The sequence below is a fragment of the Talpa occidentalis genome, unplaced genomic scaffold (assembly GCF_014898055.3).
Source record: "Talpa occidentalis isolate TD23 unplaced genomic scaffold, MPIMG_talOcc4v2.1 talOcc4.2, whole genome shotgun sequence".
Classification (NCBI taxonomy): Eukaryota; Metazoa; Chordata; class Mammalia; order Eulipotyphla; family Talpidae; genus Talpa; species Talpa occidentalis.
In genome coordinates, this window is record NW_023602073.1 from 148,863,443 (window position 1) to 148,884,637 (window position 21,195).

General features: G+C 49.3%; 2 protein-coding genes and 2 non-coding genes across 5 annotated transcripts; 1 reads left to right on the forward strand and 3 right to left on the reverse strand.

Moving 5' to 3' along the window:
• The first annotated feature begins 14 nt into the window (after window positions 1-14).
• Window positions 15-20,069, forward strand: ACAT2 (acetyl-CoA acetyltransferase 2). Of its 2 annotated transcripts, none has more exons than XM_037520679.2 (9): window positions 15-138; window positions 768-902; window positions 3,565-3,746; window positions 5,726-5,843; window positions 9,230-9,373; window positions 10,643-10,765; window positions 11,295-11,449; window positions 11,890-12,000; window positions 17,701-20,069. In XM_037520679.2, exons 1-9 carry the CDS (start codon window positions 84-86, stop codon window positions 17,749-17,751), a joined length of 1,074 nt encoding a protein of 357 aa, XP_037376576.1. In that variant the 5' UTR covers window positions 15-83; the 3' UTR covers window positions 17,752-20,069. The 2 variants fall into 2 exon arrangements, with proteins under 2 accessions (XP_037376576.1, XP_037376575.1); XM_037520678.2 differs by lacking the exon at window positions 17,701-20,069 and adding an exon at window positions 12,399-14,892 and having other exon boundaries at window positions 17-138.
• Window positions 12,738-20,896, reverse strand: TCP1 (t-complex 1). Its single transcript, XM_037520677.2, has 12 exons — window positions 20,780-20,896; window positions 19,780-19,865; window positions 19,408-19,536; window positions 18,677-18,774; window positions 18,192-18,302; window positions 17,720-17,901; window positions 17,272-17,398; window positions 14,650-14,825; window positions 14,193-14,316; window positions 13,720-13,912; window positions 13,434-13,597; window positions 12,738-13,024 (listed from the first exon to the last, which is right to left on the reverse strand). The coding sequence occupies exons 1-12, from the start codon at window positions 20,841-20,843 to the stop codon at window positions 12,808-12,810; spliced, it is 1,671 nt and encodes a 556-aa protein (XP_037376574.1). The 5' UTR covers window positions 20,844-20,896; the 3' UTR covers window positions 12,738-12,807.
• On the reverse strand, window positions 14,008-14,137 carry LOC119253630 (small nucleolar RNA SNORA20). Its single transcript, XR_005127160.1, has one exon. It is a non-coding gene; the product is annotated as a small nucleolar RNA SNORA20 (small nucleolar RNA).
• LOC119253635 (small nucleolar RNA SNORA29) lies at window positions 18,394-18,530 on the reverse strand. The gene has a single exon (XR_005127164.1). It is a non-coding gene; the product is annotated as a small nucleolar RNA SNORA29 (small nucleolar RNA).
• Window positions 20,897-21,195: the final 299 nt, after the last annotated feature.

Consider the following 21,195-nt stretch of genomic DNA (forward strand, 5'->3'; position numbering starts at 1 on the left):
CGCCCTTAAGTCCCGGCCGGCCGGGCTTCGCCTCACTCTCCCGGGAGCCAGCCGTGGTAGGGCAGGCGTGGCCGCGCGGCAGGATGAGCGCCCGTTCGGACCCTGTGGTTATCGTCTCGGCGGCGCGGACCGTCATCGGTGAGTGGCCGGCGCCCGCTGCGGGGTTCGAGCCGCGGGCCGGGCCCCCCCGCGGGGACCCCGGGGCCCCGGCGCGTCGCACCTCCCGGGTCGGCGCGGCAGATCCGCCCCCTGCTCGCCCGGTGAGGCCCTTCCGATTCGCGCGCTCTGATTGGCTCCCCGGGTAGAGCCACCGCGCTGTCCGGCTCTCCCATAGGCTGGCGGGGAGAGGCGCTCTCTCGCGAGGCCTCTGATTGGCCAGCTCCGGGAGCAGCCTCCTCGGCCGGGCGGCGCCGCGGTGGTCTGAGCGGGCGCCGGGGGTCGCGGCGCGCTGACGAGCGTCGGGCGCGTCCCCTCGCGCCCCGGGCTGCCTTCTTCCGGGCGCGGGCCCGCGCGGGGCCGGGCGGGGCGGGCCCCCTTTGTGAGGGACGCGTGGCAACGCGTGCTCGGGAATGAATGAGGAGGTTTCCCGCGGGGCCGCGGCCACCGGGGGTTCTGGGGCCGCCGCCTGCCCGGCCCCGCGGCGGAGAGCGGGGACCCCGGGCCCAGGCGAGCGGCGACGCGGCCTCCGAGGGCGCACCCCGGCCCGCGCTCCCCGCCCCCTTTCCGGGGCGCCCCCCTCACCGCCCTCGGGGTCCCCTCTCTCCTAGGCTCCTTTAACGGCTCCTTGTCCACCGTTCCTGCCCACGACCTGGGCTCCGCCGTCATCAGAGAGGTCCTGAAGCGGGCGGCCGTGGCTCCCGAGGAGGTGTCGGAGGTCATCCTGGGGCACGTCTTGGCAGCAGGTAACCGCCCGCCGGCACTCGCCCAGGGCGGCTTGTGGGGAGGCTCACCTGCTCCCCGCGCTCGGCTGGCGGAAACTGCGGCTGTGCCTCCGCGCCTGCCCGCGGGGCGCCCTGCACTGGAGGCCAGCCTACGCCCCAGCCGGGCCAGGCGGGCAGCCCAGCCGCCGGCCTCCGCTGCTTTTGTCTGTCAGGCAGCGCCAGCCTGAAGCGGCCGGAGCGCCTGGCCTCTTTCCGCCTCCAGAGTGTCACACATTCAATAAAAATGCAGGGAACTGGGTACGGCTGCAGCGTGGAGCAGGTACCTGCAGCGCAGGGGTGTCCTGCCCCCCACCCCCACCCCCCAGGCCTGGCTTTCTCTCCTGAGGGAGAGGCTCACTGTCCTGGGGAGCTCTGAATCTGGAGAGCACTGATTTCCCAGGATCTATAGATCCGCCCTCCGCTGACATGTCCCCAGCAGCTGGTTATGGACCGGTGTCCTGCTCACTCAGTGCCATCCATTCTGATAGTTTGTAGTGACCATTTGCAAGGTCCCTTTGCTTACAACCAGCTTTTGTTCTTACTTGGCCCATTTTTCTGTGTATTTACCTTCTAGGTCTTCCTGACTCCCTTTTCTCCGCTTGCTCTTAAGGGCCCTTCACGTGAGAGTAAGGCCCACCTCTGCCCTTGGCTCTCCACTGAGCCTCCCACTGGCCCCTCTCTCTCCACTCCAGACCCGTGGCCCACACTTATTCATCATAGGGGACCCCACTCCTGGTTTCTCTGTTCTCCATGACTCTTTTCTGTAGTATCTTTACAAAATATAATAAAAATATTAGCTGTGTTTAGTGAGGGCCTGCTGAGGACTGGGCCTTCAGAGCACTGTTCTGGGTGCTTTCCTGTCACCACTTCATTTACTTCTCCCTGCCAGTCTAGTGGATTCTTTCACCTCCATTTTACAGATAAGTAAGTGGGAACCTGAGAGGCGAAGTAACTTTCTTAGGCAGGCTGGCACCTGACCGCACATCTGCCCTACTCCTTAAGCCTCTACAGTCATGCAACAAATATTAACTGAGCACCTGCTATCTACCACCAGGCACTCAGTCTCCAGCCTAATCCCAGATTAATAACATGGCGGTGAATATAATCTCTAAGTTTCAGTCACTGACCCACCAGTTTTCCCCCACAGACTCACCAAGGAAATGCAAGCATGATCTCTGCTGGCCCTTGATGACAGATGGTGGTGGCTGAGACTGCTTGACACTTTCAACTCCACCCCCTCTGTGGTGGGTTTCTTCCCATTCACTAAGGGAAGTCCCCAAAGTTGAGTTATAGAAGGTATCTGTCATCCTGATTTTGTACAGACCTCATTATGTAAGCAGCTGATCATGGTAAGGAAAGAAATGCTTCTTAACGGAGGTTTTCTTCCTCTAGTCACCTCTTCCCAGCTGCCTTAAACTGGGCTCACAGAAGCAAATAGCCTTAGGAACAGCAGGAATTTCGGGGCTGTGTTTATAGGGACGCTTAAGTGTATGCTTATTCAAGCCCTGTCAGGAGGTCAAGAATAGTTCCTTTAGTCTTTAAACATTTTAATTCTTTTATTCTAATGCAACATACACTCAGAAAAGCCCACCTAAGTGCACAAGGAATGACCACAAAAGAAACACACCAACTCAGACAAAAACTCCCTCCTAGTCCCTCAGTACATGTCCCCTCCCAATAACTACTTCCTCCTTGCTCTCCAAAGGTGCTACAACTTTATTTATTTATTTACTTATTTATTTTTAAAAGATTTATTTATTTATGCATATAAGAGCTGGGTACAGGCCAGAGGTGTAGGGGGTGAGAGGATTCACCAGGGACAGAGTGGGGAACAGAACAGGCAGACTGACCAAAGTACACTGCTGAGGGGAGCAGCAGGCGAGTCAGGAGAGGTCTGCTGTGCCATGTGGGTTTCTCCCTGGCCAGCGGGGGGATTGAACTTGTGCTGCAGAGGCTGCAGGCTGCTTCATATGTTGCGTCTTAACCCCTTGTGCCACCAGGGAGGCCCCAACTTTATTTTTTTTAAAGACTTATTCATGCATACAAGAGCTGGGGTGTAGGCCAAAAGTGCAGCGGGGTGAAAGGATTCACCAGAGATCAAGTGGGAAGTAGACAGGTGGATTTACTGCAATACACTGCTGAGGGTAGCAACGGTTGAGACTGGAGAGGTCTGCTGCACCATATGTGGGTCAGCTTCCTGGTTGGAGATCGAACACAGGCTGAGGGGGTGCACAGCACTGAGATTTAACCCTTAGGCCACCAGGGAGGCCCTATACATGTTTATTGATAAACAATTGATAACATGTGAACACTATTAGAATTTGCCATCTGTATCTGCTCCATTATGGCCACCATCGTAAGTCTAGTTTCTATGCATGGAAGAACAGGTCCTTCATGAGGTCTTGGTGATTCTCTGGGGAACAAAGCTGCTACCCATAAAATGCAGAGCAGCAGGAACTGACTTCCACATGAGACTTAGCCTTGGTGTAGTGTGTGCACAACTCTCTGGCCTCTGCTGGGAGCCGGGCTTGGCTCTCAGAAGTGGCCAGAGACCCAGTTGGCAATCTCTTGATTTTGCATCAACTGTCATGCAGAACTTTTCTTTCTCCTTGATTGCTTAGACACATCTGTGTTCCTCTTCCAGGTTGTGGGCAGAACCCTGCTCGCCAGGCCAGTATGGGTGCAGGAATCCCTTACTCTGTTCCAGCATGGAGCTGCCAAATGGTCTGTGGGTCAGGCCTGAAAGCCGTGTGCCTGGCAGCACAGTCTATAGGGATGGGCGACTCGAGCATCGTGGTGGCCGGCGGCATGGAAAGCATGAGCAAGGTGAGGCAGCTGAGGGCGTGCAGGGGCTCTGAATGATAGGCCTATATCGCCTTAGAGCAGAGTGAATACCCAAGCTGGACTCAACGGTAAATAAATAAGCCAAAGGTGGATTTAACCTTCCTGAATGTAGATTATCCTATATATTTGGTGGGAAGCCCGGGTGGAAGGAAAATGCTATCAACCAGTATGATTGGAAAGTAATATATTTCTTCTAAATTATAACAAAGCAAAAATATTTACTGAAATAAATCTGTGAATTAGTCAGTTACTATCTATCCCTCACCTATTTTTCATCATGAGGAAAGGTTGAAAAGGGATGTGGCCTTCCTGCCATTGACTAGGAGAACGTGGGGAGCAGTTTGTTGTCCTTTTGGGGGGGGGAATGGAATTTGGGCAAGGTGGCTGGAAGGTGGCCCAATCGCCACTAGGTCTGCCAGGTGGAATTTGTTGTACCCGGTTCCATTGTTCACATCGGCACAGCAGGCCCCCGCCCCGACCTCCCTCCCACTCCTCTTCCTCAGGCAGCTCCAGTCCTGACCTGGTGCTTCCCTGGGCAGGGGCTGCTCAGCCCAGCCATTTTGGAGGTTCCGGAGGAGACGGGCTGGAAGCAGCACACACGATCAGAGTGGTTTCCCTCACAAACACCAGTGCCTGCGTCGTCTCCACGAGGCGCGCACATCCCTGGTCTTGAGAGGATAAGTGGTCTCATTCCCACTTACAAGTAAGGGAACTGAAGCTGAGTCTGGATTCAAACAGACCACCTGACTCCCTCGCTCTCATTCTGTTATAGCGGCTAGTTCCTGAGCATTAAAAACACCCAGTTCCCAGAACCCCACCCCCCCATCACTTAATTAGGCAACCTGATTGTTCTTGCTGTAGGCACTGTGTAGGTAAGTGGTACTCTGGCTTCTACCCCGCTGGCCTCTGGCTATCACCTATGGCCTTGAATGCAGGAGGCACTAAGGAGCGTGGGCTGTGATTGTTGACGCCTGGAGTGTGGTGTGGACATGAGTGAGTGTGCACACCCGAGCCAGGAGGCTGAGGCTGTCTGAGGCATCACTCAGATCACTACAGGGGAGAACGGCTGCAATAAGATGAGTGACTGCATAGAGACAGGGCCCCGAGGTGGTGCCAGACAGAGCCCAAAGAGAAAAGCGTGCAGATTGGCCAGGGGCTGGGAGGCCTGCCAGCCTCCTGGCCCCCCTGCCTTACCAGCTCGTGGACTTGACCCCCAGCAATTGGCGTAGAAAGAGCATTAACGCCTGGAAAAAGCCACTGAGAGCTGCAGGACTCTCCTTTATCTGTCTGCCCCGAGCCTACTGCCCCTACACAGTTTCCCGTGAGAAGAAATGCTCGTTAAAAAAGATAAGTAGCACAGGGCCTCCCCTGGCAGTTGAGAGCAGCGCTGTGGAGCTGTCCACAGCCTCTGCAGTGCGGGTTTGATCCTGGCCGGCTGGTGAGGGTCCCACATGGCGCCGCAGACCTCTCCTGTCTCGCCCGTTGCTCCTCTCAGCAGTGTATTTCGTCAGTCTGCCTGTTCTGTTCTCCGCTCTGTCTCTGGTGAATCCTCTCACCCTCCTGTGAATCTGGCCTGTACCCCGGTTCTTGTATAAATAAATAAATAAATCTTAAACAAACAAAAAAAAGATAAGTAGTACATTGCCAGCCCTGCCTCGGCCTGCATGTGAGCTTTTCGCTGAACAGACAGCTCAGCTGTTTCTTCAGGGAAAGAATAATGAGGGAATGGGACGGGAGGGTAGGAGTGATGGGAATGAGATGTGTGGGTGGGACAGTCATGGGGTCCCAAAAGTGCGCAGGGTGGAGTAGTCCGATGCTTTCGGGGGGCCTCAGGCACTCTGTGAGAAGGATGGCCTGGAGCTGGGGGGAAGGGGAACTCTGAGGACCCCCTCGGTGCTCAGTGTGATCCTAACGAGAGGACAAGTGACAGCCAGGCCAACCCCATTTGCACTTGTTTCCAGGCGCCTCACTTGGCCCACCTGAGAGCCGGAGTCAGGATGGGGGAAACGCCACTGAGCGACAGTATCCTCCGGGACGGCCTGACGGATGCTTTTCACGGCTACCACATGGGCATCACAGGTGAGGCAGCAGAAAGCAGCTTCCTGGGGAGAGGCCAAGAAAGATCAGGCCATGGACTGCGCTGGTGCTTTCCTCTTCAAGGGCCAGGGAGCATGTCCTGGTCGTTCTGTATCCTGGTGACTGACATAGTTCCTCTTTGAAAGTGGAGGAGTGAGGAGGAAATAGCCCTTTCCTTGAGTTTCAGGGAATGTTAGGGGTAGGAGGTACCTCAGGGTTTTTTTTTGGATCAATCTCTCATTCACCACATGTGCCCCTCAAATAGTGGTTCCGGTAAAGGCAATATCAGAGATAGACTTCTACTTTGGGTCCAGCTGTTCCTTGCACTGACCAAGCACGTCTTCATTAGTCCTCCATCTAGAAGGTTCCTATGCAGTGCAACTGGAAGGTCAGAATTACTCATGTCTTTACTACATAATATACAGAACTTAAGAACAGAAGGGACATTTAATTTTTTTAATAAGTGAAAAAGCCCAGTTTAAATCATAACATGTTTACCTCCTGGATACCTGGCAGAGACCCAGTGTGAGCAACTCATCTGTGTGGCTTCAGTTGCCATTTTAAATATCTTCTCTAGGGCAGAAAGACTTTAATGGGGAGAGAGGCAGGCCCATTAGGGAGGTACCTGAGGAGGTGCAGTGGATGGAGGTGAACAATCTGGGACCTGCCTTCATGAGAAGAGGCAGAGTTTGGGTCTCCCTGTGGGCACCTTACTTAGACAAGTTTATATATAAGTATCTTTTCTCAAATGCAGTTTCCACCCAGCCTTTGGAGCCCTTCCGATGAAATCCTCTTGCCAAAAAAAAAAAAAAAAACCAAAAACAACTGTTCTGGGACGCAAATACTTGCTCCTCTGTGTCTTTGGAACCACTCACGAAGTCCCACAATTCCAAAGTTGAGTTGTTCAGTTATTTCATAGAACCATTCCCTCTGTCCATACAGTTCAATGGTTGTGTCGGGTTGCAGGAGGCAGTCATGCGGGCAGGAGGGGACATCTCATGTTAGTGCAGCAACCCCGGAGTTGTTCAGCACCTTCCAGTAAGAGCATCAATCATACCAGAAAGGTTGGGGTAGAGGGCAGGGGCTGTTGGAACCTAAGAGTAAACGCGAAAGCTATAAAACTAGAAGACTACCTAAGAAATAACTTCCAGACCTGGGAGTACGTAGACAAGACAGAGCAAGCAGTAACCTTAAACAAAAAAATGTGCTAAAATGGACTTATTAAAAATTAAGGCTTTGCTTATCTTTAAAGGTATTGCTTAGAAAATGATTAAACGGGACTGGGAGGAAATAGTCCAGTCATGTATTTGACAAAGGGCTTGTGTCTAGAACGTGGAAAGGCCTCCTCTAACAATAATGAGAAGACAAACAGCCCCCTGAGAAATGTGCTAGAGATTTGGAGAGAGATTTCACAAAGGGAGATACAAGAATGGCCAGTAAGCACGTGAGAGGTGCTCCACACTGCTTGCAGGGGAAATGTAAACCAAATTCACGCTAAGATAAATCGTGTGCCCACTAGAGTGATCAAAATCAGAATCACTGAAGCCACTATATGAGGCCAGGGTGCGGCTCAGCCGGGATGCCCATGTTCACTGCAGGTGAGTGCATACAGCGGTGCGACTGCTTTGGCAGTTTCTTTACCCAAAAGAAATGAAAACATTGACTAAAGCTTTGCACAAGCATGTTCACAGCAGCTTTATTCACTCAGCACCTGGAGAGGGCTCAGGGGCGCAGGGAGCAAATAGTGGGCTCTTCCAGCTCTGTCCAGGGGTGACAGGAGCAAACAGGATGGCTTGGCACAGGGAGGGCTGCTGCCACATGGAGCCGTGCAGAAGGTGCCAGCTGCAGCTGGTCCGGGCAGGTGGTCAGCACGCCCTTTCCTCCACAGTGGAGCTGCCCGAAGTGGCGCGGCTGTTAGATGTGTGGGATGCTGGGTTGCACGCATTCATCAAAGCTCGTTGAGTTAGACACTTAGTATTTTTGTATTTCAAAGTTTTACCTACAAGGACAAAGAACTGTGAGCACACAGGGAGCCTGGTTGCCAGGCTCGCCCTTCCCAGTGGTGTGGACAGGTTCTGGGGACATGGCTGGGCAGGGAAGCCGAAGCTTGTGTGGGAGGTGGTGTGAGCGTCTGGTGTGACCAGGAGTGCATGCACACGCAGCTGTGGCTTGTGGGTGGACCTCCCTAATGAACAGGCCTGAAGACTGACACACTGGAGCAGCGAGCTGCCCTGACAGCCGGGCTTTTGTGTCTGGATGCCTTTCTCCACTGAGTGCCCCAGGCTCCCTTCCAGAAGCAGCTCATCCCAGGGCGGGGGCCAAAGTGCCAAGAGCACAGGGGTGCAGGGGAGGCCAGGTGAAGGGCGCCCACCGCTCAAATCTGGAGCGATTTGAACATTATCAGCGTGATCATATAATGATGGGGCTGCAATTTAGCAAACAAAATAAAAATGTGGGTCTATAAAGATGTCAGCACATGCAGATGTGAGTACATGGGGAGTGAAGCAGCATTTCTGTCCAGTGCCAGGTAATACCTGCTGGAGGCATATCATTCAGTGACATAACACCACCGTTCTGATCCAATGCCTTTTGCCATAATTTTAATCTAATTTGAAACAGACAAATCAACTTGGCAGAAGAACTGACCCAGACTCTTAGAAATATCAAGGTTGAGAGATACAGGGTGGGCCTCCCTAGTGGCACAAGGGATTGGGACACAGCCTATGAAGCAGTCCGTGGCCACTGCAGCAGGAGTTTGATCCCTGGCCAGGAAGCGGCCCACATGGCGCAGCAGACCTCTTCTGTCTCCCCGCAGCTCCCCTCAGCGGTGTATTTCAGTCAATTTGCCTGTTCTGTTCCCCACTCTGTCTCTGGTGAATCCTCTCATCCCCTGCACCTCTGGCCTGCACCCCAGTTCTTATATGCATAAATAAATAATTCTTAAAAAAAAAAAAAAGAGACACAGGGAAATGCAGTCCAGGATCCAGGCCTGAGCAAACAAGCTGGGCCCTGTTGGGACAGTGGGTGGCAATTTGAATGTGGACCAAGAATTACAGTGTTGTGCCAGTGTTAAACTCCCTGACGCTGACAGCGGTAGTTTTGTAAGTTATGTAAGAAAATAGCCTGGTTTTGAGGAGAACATACACTGAAATTAAAATTTAGGGATAAAGAGGCATGATATCCGTAACTTTTCTCCCAAGGGGTTCAGAAAAATAACAAATGCAGCAAAAACCAAATAATTGGCGAATCTGCATGAAAGAAGACGTGTGTAGGAAGACAGGCTGATGAGTCCCGCGGCGGTTCCTGTGTTCTTAAACGTGAAAAACTCGAGCAACCGAAGGCCTGTTTCTGAATATGCTTGTTTTTTCCTTTATTATTTTTATTCACAGCTGAAAATGTAGCCAAAAAGTGGCAAGTGAGCAGAGAAGATCAGGACCAGCTTGCGGTTCTGTCCCAGAACAGGACAGAGAGTGCACAGAAAGCAGGCCATTTTGACAAAGAGATTGTGCCAGTCCTCGTATCTTCTAGAAAAGGTGAGAATATAAACAGTGGTTTAGACGGCAGTGTGACTATTTAAAGGTAAGAGCAATACCGAAAGAGTAATACATGGGAATTTTTACAAATTGTGTCTTAGTTCAGGTCCCAAAGAAAAGCTGTGGGTATGGGGTGAGGAAATGTTAATGGGGTGAGGAGACTTGGGAAGCTGTCAGCTTCCGGACACCTAGGAGCGATTGCTCCCCCCGCATGCTGTGTACATTCAGCAGGTTTCCTGAGAAACTGGATGGGTGGCTCCTGGTGGCCGAGGCTGGAGCCGGTGCTGCCCCTATAGGGCCCACCTCAGACCTGATACGGCAACACTCATACATTGGGGTGGATTTCTGCGTCACTTTGTCGTCATCTAATATGGAATGCTCCGGTCAGGTTCCATTGCTGATAGGTGACGTCGATTCTCCGGCCCTTGAGTGGCTTTGACACTCCCCAGCCCAGTCTGCTGCAGATCTGTGGCCCTAAACCACCGCACCCTTTTGGACAGAGCTCCCAGAACTGCTGCAACTCAGAAAGGAGCTGGAAAACATGGAAAATGTCTCCTGACGACAATCCTCATAAAGTGTTTTAACACTCAGTGATTCTTGTTAGTACATATTTGGCTGCTATTGGAATTGAAAGTAGTTGTTTTTTTTTTCCTTAAAGATTGATTTATGGGCCTCCCCGGTGGCGCAGCGGTTGAGCGCTGGGTTGCGAAGCTGCGCGCTCTGCGGCGCCGGTTCGATCCCGGCTGCTCCCCGGCCACCGGAGGAGGGTCCCACATGGCGTGCAGACTTCTCCTGCCGCCCGCTGCTCCCCTCAGCAGTGTACTTCGGTCCTTCTGCCTGCTCTGCTCCCGCTCGGCTCTGGTGAATTCTCTCACCCTCCCGCGCTTCTGACTGTACCAGTGCATGTATAAACAAAACAAACAAACCAGCAAACAAATAAATAAAGCATGCCTCTATAAAAAAAAAAAAAAAAAAAAAAAAAAAAAAAGATTGATTTATGCATACAAGATCTGGGGTACAGGCCAGAGATGCGGGGGTGAGGGGTGAGAGGATTCACCTTAGACACAGTGGGGAACAGAACAGGCAGACTGACTGAAATACACTGCTGAGGGGAGCAGAGGGCGAGTCAGGAGAGGTCTGCTGCGCGTTGTGGGCAGCTCCCTGGCCAGGGACTGAACTCATGCTGCAATGGCTGCTGACAGATTGACGGTGCTGAGACTTAATCTCTTGTGTCCCCAGGGAAGCCCCATTGACTGTTTCTTTTTGCAGGTCCTATTGAAGTTAAAACAGATGAGTTTCCTCGACATGGGAGCACCCTAGAGGCCATGTGTAAGCTCAAACCTTATTTCCTTACGGATGGAACCGGCACAGTGACCCCCGCCAATGCTTCAGGTGGGTTTTCTGAAGGGCCAGTGGGGGAGACCATCTTCAGCGGCCTACTGAGTTACCTGTTTCTGTCTCCTCTCCTGAGCTAGACACAAATGTTCTACAACCTCAGTTGCTTTAGGGGAAAATTATAGCTTCCCTTTATTTCATTATCACTTATTTGTCCATATTCTTTTGTTGACTTAAGCTGTACTGAAACATGATTTCCCCCGTCCTAACAGGACATAAAGATGAAAATAGGGAGCCCTTTTCCACAATCAGAAGTCCCCAATATCTCCTGAGATCTAGGCTTTTTCTGTTTCCTTTCATTGATCTCTGCTCCCCAGTTGCTTTCATCTTCCCACACCTTCTGCAGGAATGCTCCGTTGGTGGTGTTCCAGTGATGAACTTGCTACTTACAGAACTACACTGTCGTCTGCGAGTGGCTTTGCCATCGTGCTGATAATTTACCACAGGCCTTTAGGTGTTAAGGACACAAGGCATAGAACGCAAGTTAACGAGCATCTTTAGAAATCAAGATGTCCCTATTTTATAGGAATAAATGATGGTGCTGCAGCTGTGGTTCTAATGAAGAAGTCAGCAGCTGTCAGTCGTGGGCTTACGCCTCTGGCACAGATAGTTTCCTGGTCACAAGTAGGCGTGGAGCCTTCCATCATGGGCACAGGACCAATCCCAGCAATAAAGCAAGCTGTGAGTTTAATTCTGAATCATAGTACTTTGATAGAAACGGGTCAGGCCAATAACCTTAATTCGATATTGGTTTCTGCTCCTTGGGATACCTCTGTTCTGGTTGCCCTCCCACCCCTTGGAAATGGAGCGTTTCCACCTGTTCCCTTTTCCCGGTAGTCTTAAATGAGCTTCATTTATGCTGGACAACCTCGTCTCCCTTCTCAGAGCAGCAAAGCTCACTGGGATCACCCATTGAGGGGATTCATTCTACTTATTGCCTCACTCCGATCTATGGGATTTATCCTTGACCTTTTAGAATTGACGTCACCAAGGTGAGACCTGTGCCACCACAAACACTGGACACCCGGGGTCCGATTGTAAGGCATCCTTCCCCATCACACCCCGCATCCTGCTTGTGTCCACAAGCTTGGGTTCTTAAGCCTCTTCCTTTCATCTTCTAGGTTGCGAAAGCAGGTTGGTCACTGGAGGAAATTGATGTGTTTGAGATCAATGAAGCCTTCGCAGCCCTCTCTGTGGCAATAGCTAAAGAGCTTGGATTAAACCCAGAAAAGGTAAAGAGGCATCAGGTCACCCTGGGAGCTCCCAGTAACTGTCTAAATGAGGCTAAAACTGTAAACAGCAAAATGTGTGTAGCTAGCTTACGTGCCCAGGCACCCGCCATGCAGAGCAGATGCAAAGCAGGCTCACGGGGACTGGGCAGCTCACATAGTTGCTTCCCAAGGCAAAGCACCTCTGATGCATTCATTCACGTCAGATGTGAACAGGGCATATTTTAGTTCGCCTAAATAAAGTAATAAAGGAAGGTAGTCAGGGCAGATGGCAGGTAGAATTAGTGCGTAAGCAGTTAAAATAAACTTGAAAGGGTAAGTTTATTGGCATATTAAGGAGAAATACCACGGATCTTAGCCGTCTGTCCACATGGCAGTTAACAGAACCCTCTTCCCCTTAGGTCAACGTGCAAGGAGGGGCAATCGCCTTGGGCCATCCTCTCGGGGCATCTGGCTGTCGGATTCTCGTCACCTTGCTGCACACCATGGAGCGAATGGGTGGACATCGCGGTGTGGCTGCCCTATGCATTGGGGGTGGCATGGGGATAGCCATGTGTGTGCAGAGAGGATGAGACTGTGTAACAATGAGCTAAACTTGGGATGCGGGGAAAGCAAAAAACCTGAACTAAACTTTAACCTCATTTCCTTTTCTACCAGTTAGGCACTAAGCTGTACTATGTGAAATCAGAGGACCAAAGTGAGGCAGGGAGCCATCAGGAACCAAGGTGTGCCAGGTGGTGTACTTTAATTGGTAACACTCAAGGGCAAGACAACTGCCTCTAACATTGTTATAAATAAAGAGAAATCAGATCAGTCATCAAGGGCTCCCGAGTGAACAGCGTCTTCGTAACCTCCATGCTTGTCGTCTTTGCTTTCTGGGTGTAATTTAATGAGATCATCAATTCGAAGAATGGTAATTGCAGCTTCTGTTGCGAATTTCAAGCTCTTAACTTTAACTACTGTTGGTTCAAACACCCCAGCTTGCTTGTTATCCCGAGGTTTACCATTGATCAAATCAAGACCAATCCTGCAATTCAGGAAAAACAACCAAGTGTTAAGTGATCCTGCCACCAAAGCATACCCAGCCCCTGCCCCTTTATGCTACTGATTTGTGTCAACTGGATACAAATAAAATCAATGAAAAGTTGTGAAAAGGCATAGGTAAAATAGGGACATCTTGATTTCTAAAATAACCAATTCTGAGCGTCATTCAATATTTTTTAAATGGACGCAGAGCATCCCAAGATATCCCCCTTATGTCTCTGCAAGGCCTCTCTGATGACCCAGAGAACCAACAAGATGCCAGGAATCAGTTGTTAACTAGGACACACCAGTGCTAACAATCACTAGCCATCATCCTTCATGAATTTAAAGGCCAAATTACCACATGCAACTACACAGATGACATCGAAAAGAGGTGGGTAAACTATGCTCACCATTTTAAATTTTTACGTTCTGGGTTAACTTGAGCTTCATTATGGAAAGCTCTCAACTTTGCAACCAGATCAGTGGAGTCTTGAGCAGCATTAACTGCCAGTGTGTTAGGAATAACAAGAAGAGATCTTGCAAATTCTGCAATAGCAAGCTGTTCCCGAGACCCCTAAAAAAAAAAAAAAAACACACAATCCAGGTATTTTCACGAAGATATTAAAACACAGACACGCAGTTGCAAGAAAGAATCATTCACACCCTTCTGGAGAAGAACCCGCTTTCTGTGCTTACCATGCTGGTGGCGTAGTTCTCGAGGTAGATGGACAGGGCTGCCTCTACGGCGCCGCCACCTGGAACCACAGACTTTGACTCCAACACTCTCTTCACCACACAGAGCGCATCATGTAAGGAGCGCTCCATCTCATCACACATGAAATCATTTGCCCCACGCAAGATAACTGATGCAGATGTGCGAGCCTTGGTGCTATTAAGAACATAAACGTCAGTACTTTGTCATATTTTAAGGACACAACTTCAGTCCTGCTCCCACGAGACATTTACACCTGCGGTACTAAAAAGCACTGTCTAGACCATGCAGGCGAGATGAAATGGCAACTTCATCTCAATTTACAGTGGTCCAGCGTTCCTTTATCCCACGCGTATAACTGCTCGTATCACTGAAAGACTACAGCAGCAAATAAATGGGAAGGGGGTGTATTTTCACGCCAATAAAATGTGCAAGTTTTGTAACTTAAGCAGCTTACTTTTTGATCAGGATCAGCTCATCATCACAAATCCTCTCTTGCACCACTTCTTCTGCTTGTCCCAACATTGAAGCTTCAAAAGTTTCTTCACCTTCTAAATTGGCCAGGGTTGACAGGATATTTGCTATTAAGATGAACACAAAGATCTGATTACATTCTCCCACATTTTCATATCCTGTCTTGGAAATATTTACGATGAAAGTGATATGTAAATACAAGTTTAAGTTTATGGTTAGGTGGCATCAGATAAACCTTTCATTCTAAAATGGAAACCACCATGTCATTCTGAGGCAAAGGGTTTAAGAACTTCTGCAATTCTATGAAAAACGGCTCCACAAATCTATTTCTTCCAGAAAGCATTATGGGAATAAACCCCACTGTATCCAAATCTAGTGTTGCCACTCACTATGTAAGAGATAGGGTCACATGTATGAACACGGGGAACCAGAAGACATACCTCCAGAAGCTTTAGCAATGCGCTTAAGGTCCCTTTTCAAAACTCTTCTGACGGCCATAGCACCAGCCTCCACAAAGTACTTGAGACACATATCATCAATCCCACCGGTGGTCAGAATAACATTGGCACCAGTTGCCAGGATCTTCTGAATTCGCTCTTTGGTGATATCTGATTCTCTAGAGAGAGAAAGCCTCTGAGTAGCAACCCAAAGTTGTTACCTTCTGTGATCAAGAACCTTATAGGCATAGGGGCCTCCCCTGGTTGCGCAGGTGGTTGAGCACTGCGCTGTGAAGCTGCCCGCAGCCTCTGCAGCGTGGGTTCGATCCCGGCTTGCCGGCAAGGGTCCCACATGGCGAGCAGACCTCTCCTGTCTTGCCCGCTGCTCCCCTCAGCAGTGTATTTTGTTAATCTGCCTGTTCTGTTCCCTGCTCTGTCTCTGGTGAATCCTCTCACCCTCCAGCACCTCTGGCCTGTACCCTGGTTCTTGTATAAACAAATAAATCTTAAAAACAAACAAACAAAAAGAATCTTACAGGCATAGTAAGGAGCCTGGGCAGATACCAAATGTAGTCATTTAAAATAAGAATGGCTTCATCAAACCTGTTCAAAAGAATCCCAGGGTTAACGTGGAAACTGTACAGCAGAGAGGCAAGGCGGGAACAACTGGGTAGAGGAGTATGGTGAGGACAAATGAGCTGAACAGAGAAGCCAAAACTCAAAGCTGGAGTGACAGGGAGGCTCCTGACTCAGGAAACCCATGTGGAAGTTGAGTGAGAAGATGTTGAGGTCCACAAGCCAGCTACGGGACCAAGACACAGACTTGAAAACAGACAATATGTAACAAGTCATTTATCGTTCAGAGACTTTTGAAGAACCTTCCTGCTTATGCAAACAAGCACGGTGTGCCAGACTCTATATTAAGGACCAGGCTGCAAAGCGAAGGCAACCATCAGTCTCTACCTCAGTCTCTACCTCGAAAGCTCACACTCTCAGTCACACAAGTGCAGCAGTGTATGAGCGTTCATGTTCAGGTGTAATTTAGACTGAGGGAGGAAGAAAGCTTTTTGGCAACTAAAAATTCACCACAACAAGGGAGGAACATTTCCTCAAAGGCCTGAGAAGGAAGTTTGGTGGATCGCAGCAATGGAGGCAAACAGTTTCAGCCGAAGCCAGACGACAGTGAAGATAACGTGTGAGGAACTGAGTGCCCAGAAGTCTCCAAAACCTAGTCATGTGAGATCACCTTCGCCGCTGCATGGACAACAGCCCAAGGGAGAGAGAAGAGCAAAACTCAGGCACCAGCTTGCTGCTTCTCAAATAGTCTGGACAAGAGCAGGGAAATGGAAAGAGGAAAATCTGAAATGTAACTTCAAAACAGAAATCAAGTGGTCTTGGTGATAAAGGAGTTAAGAATATTTCTTTGTGCCTGAGCAGAGGGGTTTTCCCATCACTAAAATGGCAGTGGATCTGGGGTAGCACAAGCTCAGTTTTAGACACCCCGACTGAAGTGCTTACAAAGTATACAATTCAAACAAAAATATGTATTTGGAGCACAGAGAACTAGATTTGGGAGTATCCAGCATAGAAATGGTTTTCTGAAGTCCTGGGAATGAGGAGTTATCCTAGGGAAGCAAATTGAGAAGTGGCGGCCCAGGCAAAGAATGAAGTATCTGGCAGCATCATAAAGCCTCCTGGCCAAGAGTGTGTCAAGCAGGAATTAGTCAAAGGCTTGGCAAGAGGAAGACCGAAAGCATCTGGTGGACATCACATGCGGGACCTGGGCAAGTGGACCTCCACAGCTGAAAGGGGGCATGAGAGCACTGGGAAAATTCTTACATAAACCACTCTTGAGACAGCTGGCTGTCAAGAAATGGGGAAGGCTAGGAAGTAACAAGGAATATGTGTGAATAAGATGCTTTTATTTAAGGACAAAAGAGATTACAAGTAGAATCTAGGAAGGAAACAGCAGAATGAGTGATGGATGCAGGCAAGGAAGATCAAACAATGAAGCAACACTCCAAGGCAGAAGGCGACAGGATCTGGAACACTTATCCTAGAGGGACTGGCCTTCGATGGAGAAAGGACACTTTCTGCTCCGCCAGGAGGCAGGGTAGGAGCATATAAGCAAACGCCGAAGACAGGACAGTCCTGCTCGGCTAAGACAGGTTTCCGTTGTGTAAAAATCTGACCGTTTTAAATATTTGAGTTATATGGGTCAAGTGTTAACAGCCAAACCACACCTCACAATTAGCTCTTTACTGTGTCCCCTTGGTGCTGGGCTCCCAGTCAACACTGATTGGTCGCTGCAGGAGCTACCGAGAAAATAGGGCCCTGCCTCTTATATCTTTAACAGCAACACATCCCTAAAGCCACATTTCCACAAAAATAGGTTGATTTTTGGTTAGATGACCTCAAATCTCTTAAAATGCCACCCTATTATCTAATTTTTCTGGAATTTTACATAAAATAGTTTCACCTTGATTATAATGTTAATATTTAAAGGCCTCTAAGTCAGACACATGTAGAAATCGGTCACTGCCTGCTCTGCATTCACGGCACCTACTCTAACAGTGGAATTTACAAACACCCCTTTCAAAGGCCAAGAAGAATCTCTCAACATACCTCTGTCTTATCTGGTCCAGTTTTTCAGGGTCTGTAATTACCACCTGCACACCAAGCTTCATTTTTGTTTTCTGCAGGCTGAAGTCAAGGCAAGCGATTTTTGCATTAACTATTCTCTTGGGCATGCCTATAATTGAATATAATATTAAATTTCTTTACTGTATCCATAAAAATGCTACATTTTACAGAACACACCTACCCTTACAGCATAAAAAGCACAGAAATATTAAATGTTATATACAGAAAATTAAAATTTAAGCTATTAAGAACATTATAATGGCATTAAACACACGTTATTTCTAGAATTTTGTTTCCCCTTTAATTATAAGGGCTCGGGCTGTTACACAACACTACATGCACATCTGAAGCTGTGCAGTGTGCAGCCCACAAAAAGCCAACATTAATTAACCTTTTGTACTCTCGTTACAGGACCAAATCCGAGCCTTACCCTGTGATCCCACCACACAGTTGAGGGCATAGCCGTTGATAAGCAGACTCTCCATCTGACTTCTCCCGTGGGCTTTCAGAACATTAACAGAATTGACTGGGTAGCGAGGCTGGCCTCTTGCATCTGTGTATTTAACAGCGAGTACCGCATCTACTACCATATTAGCGAAGAAATCACCATTTCTAAGTCAACAGTTAAGGAGGAGTCGGGACTGACAAAGGGTGCACATGGAAATCAAGGGTAAGTCAAAGGGACTTCCTTTTGGCAAATCTCATCAAAGAAACAAGCAGTTTATTCCATGAAAGTGCTGGAGTACCATTTATCACCACCTGCAATTCACACTACTTTTACATTATGTTTCCCCACAGAAAAACAAGAAGGGGAATAGTTTCAAAACAGCCATCACCTGGCACAAAAAACTGACTAATGCACAGATTCAAAAGCCTAAACATTACTGACTGAACAAGGATACATTCCAATGATTTTGGAAGACATCGATGTCTTAGCAGCATTGATCAGGCAATCTCTTCCAAGTTCATCTGTATTAATAATTAGGTTCTCACTGATGTAACGCACTGCTTCCCTGTTTAAAGTGGGGGAGAAAACACTAGTTTCACCATGCAAATTGTGTTAGTTTTATCAAATTTAACAGAGTGTAAAAATGTCATAGGCACAATTTCCTGTTCAGCCATTTCATATAGGAGGAGGACACAAATAAACCCTCCCTCTTCAGATCATGGCAATTTTAATCTATCCCACAAGCATAGCCACTAAAATCTATGAGGAGAAAATGTGGCAGTCAAATGGGAAAAAAAACACAGGCCCTACCCCTCATTTTCAGTACTACTATTTAACCCTTAACTTACAACCTTCTCAAGATCTAGTCATCGGTCAAAGAATGTAAATCACCTCTAACTACTCTGAACAATATAAAACTTTGATTGACAACGTGCTTACTTGCAAGCAAGTCGATAGCCACTAATAACGGACGTGGGATGAATCTTCTGCTTGACTAGTTCATCTGCATTTTTAAGAAGTTCTGCTGCAATAATAACCTGTTGAGAAAACATTCATTGCTGTTAGCCTGACACTCACTATGCACAACGCATAGCAAAAACAAAACCATCAGGTTTTAAGCATCACCTAGTGCTGATAGAGAAACGAGTAAATGGTTGTTAGAAATCTGGGGGGAAAAACCCAACCCCTCTATAGTGGTCAAAGCCAGAAGACTGTTCTAGCTAATATACTAGCTCCACAGCACAACAGTAGAGGCTACACACCCATCGCTTTTATCGCTTGTTTCTAAACTGGTAAATTTTCCTCTTCTAAATAGTTAAAAAGGCTTAAAAAATCCCAAGTCTCAGGTTGTGAATGAGAGAGCAAATAGCTTCTCAGAGAAACTGAGAACTATAATGGAAGAATACTATGATAGTTGTGGAAAAAACATAAAAATTGTGAAAAATATTTAGAACAGGTCACATAAAATTAGCTGAGAATTCTTTTCCACTTGTATGAGATTAACCACATTTCAAATTTTGTTTCTGAATCATTATGTAAGAAACAATTTTTTTCTTCTACTAAGTAGTGTATAACTTATTTCTGACCTAGAGGCAAATGACTTTACTATGACTTCACTTTCTGAAAGCCTGATTTTGGAAAAACAACTAGTCTTCAGCTCTGCTACCTACCACAGATGTAGTTCCATCTCCCACTTCTTTATCTTGCAGATCAGCCAGCTCACAAAGAACTTTGGCTGCAGGATGCTCTACCTCGAGTAACTTCAGAATGGTTGCGCCGTCATTTGTAATGGTGACATCCTAAGAAATGTACAGGGCAGGGGGAAACATAAATCACCTATAGAAACAGGATATCCCTAAATTAACACAACCCCATTTTGACACCCATTCATCTTTACCTCCAACACGAGCATTCTGATAGACAGAATTTCATGAACTTTGTAAAAATAAATTAAAAAGCAAAAGATGCCAAAGAATTCACAAAGATATTTAAAGAACTATATTTTTTTTAAAAAAACGAGCAAAACATGTAAGTATACTCACACCAATATCATCCACCAGCATTTTATCCAAGCCAACTGGACCAAGAGAACTTTTTACAATATTGGCAATAGAAGCTGCAGCCATAACTATAAAGAGAAAAAGAAACTGGAAAATTCACTATTCCAAAGGAAAATGATCTCAGCTTCAAGTAAATGACCATCAACTTCAGAATTTTCGAAATCCACAAACCTGTCCTAATTATTTCAAAAAAATCAGGTATTAAAAGTCTAACATGGGGGTGGGGGTTTCATTTTGTATTTATACGCACAGACATGAAGTGCTTTAAAGAGTGTCCACCTCGTTCTCTTAGAATAAAAAAAAAAAAATCTACTAGTCGTAATCGCTCTGTTGCTCCTACCCGAACAGGGCAGAGCCTTTGAGAGTTTACCAGGTTTTCCTTAAAAAAAAAACAAACAAACAAACAAAAAACATTAAAATGAACAGTCTCTTCACCTGCGCATCAAAAAATCCGTAGTGCAAAGGAAGGGCGCGGCCTTCGATTTGTTGAAGACAAACACGCGGAATGAAGCAACGGTGAGACGCGTTTCCACGCAGCCGAACCCGGGCCCTCTCGGCACGGCCGCCGCAGCCCGGGCGCCACCCCACTCGGGGCGCAGCTCCGCGGCCCCCGCACAGCCCCTCGGCCGCCCGCACGCTCGCCGGGCAGAGGCCGCCTCCGTCTCCCCATTCCCTGGCCCCCAGGGGCGCCCCAAAATGGAGATAGGCGCCGCAGCTCGGGCCCGAACAAAGGGCCCGGCCGCAGGGCGGCGGCGCGGCGGGCACGTGTCGGCGCCCCGGGCTTCTCCGGCCCGGCCCGGCCGCCCCCGCCGCGCACCTCCGCTCGGGGCGGCTCTCGGGCGCCAGGCCGCACCCCGGATTCCTCCCGAGGAGGGGGCGCCCCCCCCCACCGCGGCGGCGGGTCGGGAAGCCTCTCCCCGCCGCCCGGGGCTCCGCCCGAGAAGGCGCCGGGGCCGCCGCGGCCGGGCCCCGCCGCGCGTACCGTTCTGCGAGCGGATCGCCTCCCCCGTGCTGCGGTCCCCGAACACCGACAGGGGCCCCTCCATCGTGGCGCCGGCGCGTCCGCCTCGCTCGCCCCGCGGGAACCGGCGTCTCCTGCCTCGGCCGGCGGCGCCCCAGCGACTCGGCGACGGCGTGGAACGGCCCGAGCGGCGCGCGGGGGCTGCCGGGAGCAGCGCCACACGGCCGCGGGGCAGGGCGGGAAACGAAGGGGCGGGGGCGCGAAGCGCGACGAGCGGGAAGTGAGGCGAGGGAAGAGGCGGCCTGAGGACTTCTGTCCAATTAGAGAGCAAACGTCAAAGCGCGACGGGAGGAGCACGGAAGTGCGTCACGAACGGGGGACGAGGCTGGCGCTCGGCCTCAGCGCCCCTCCCCACGCGCCAGGAAAGGCTGGGCATG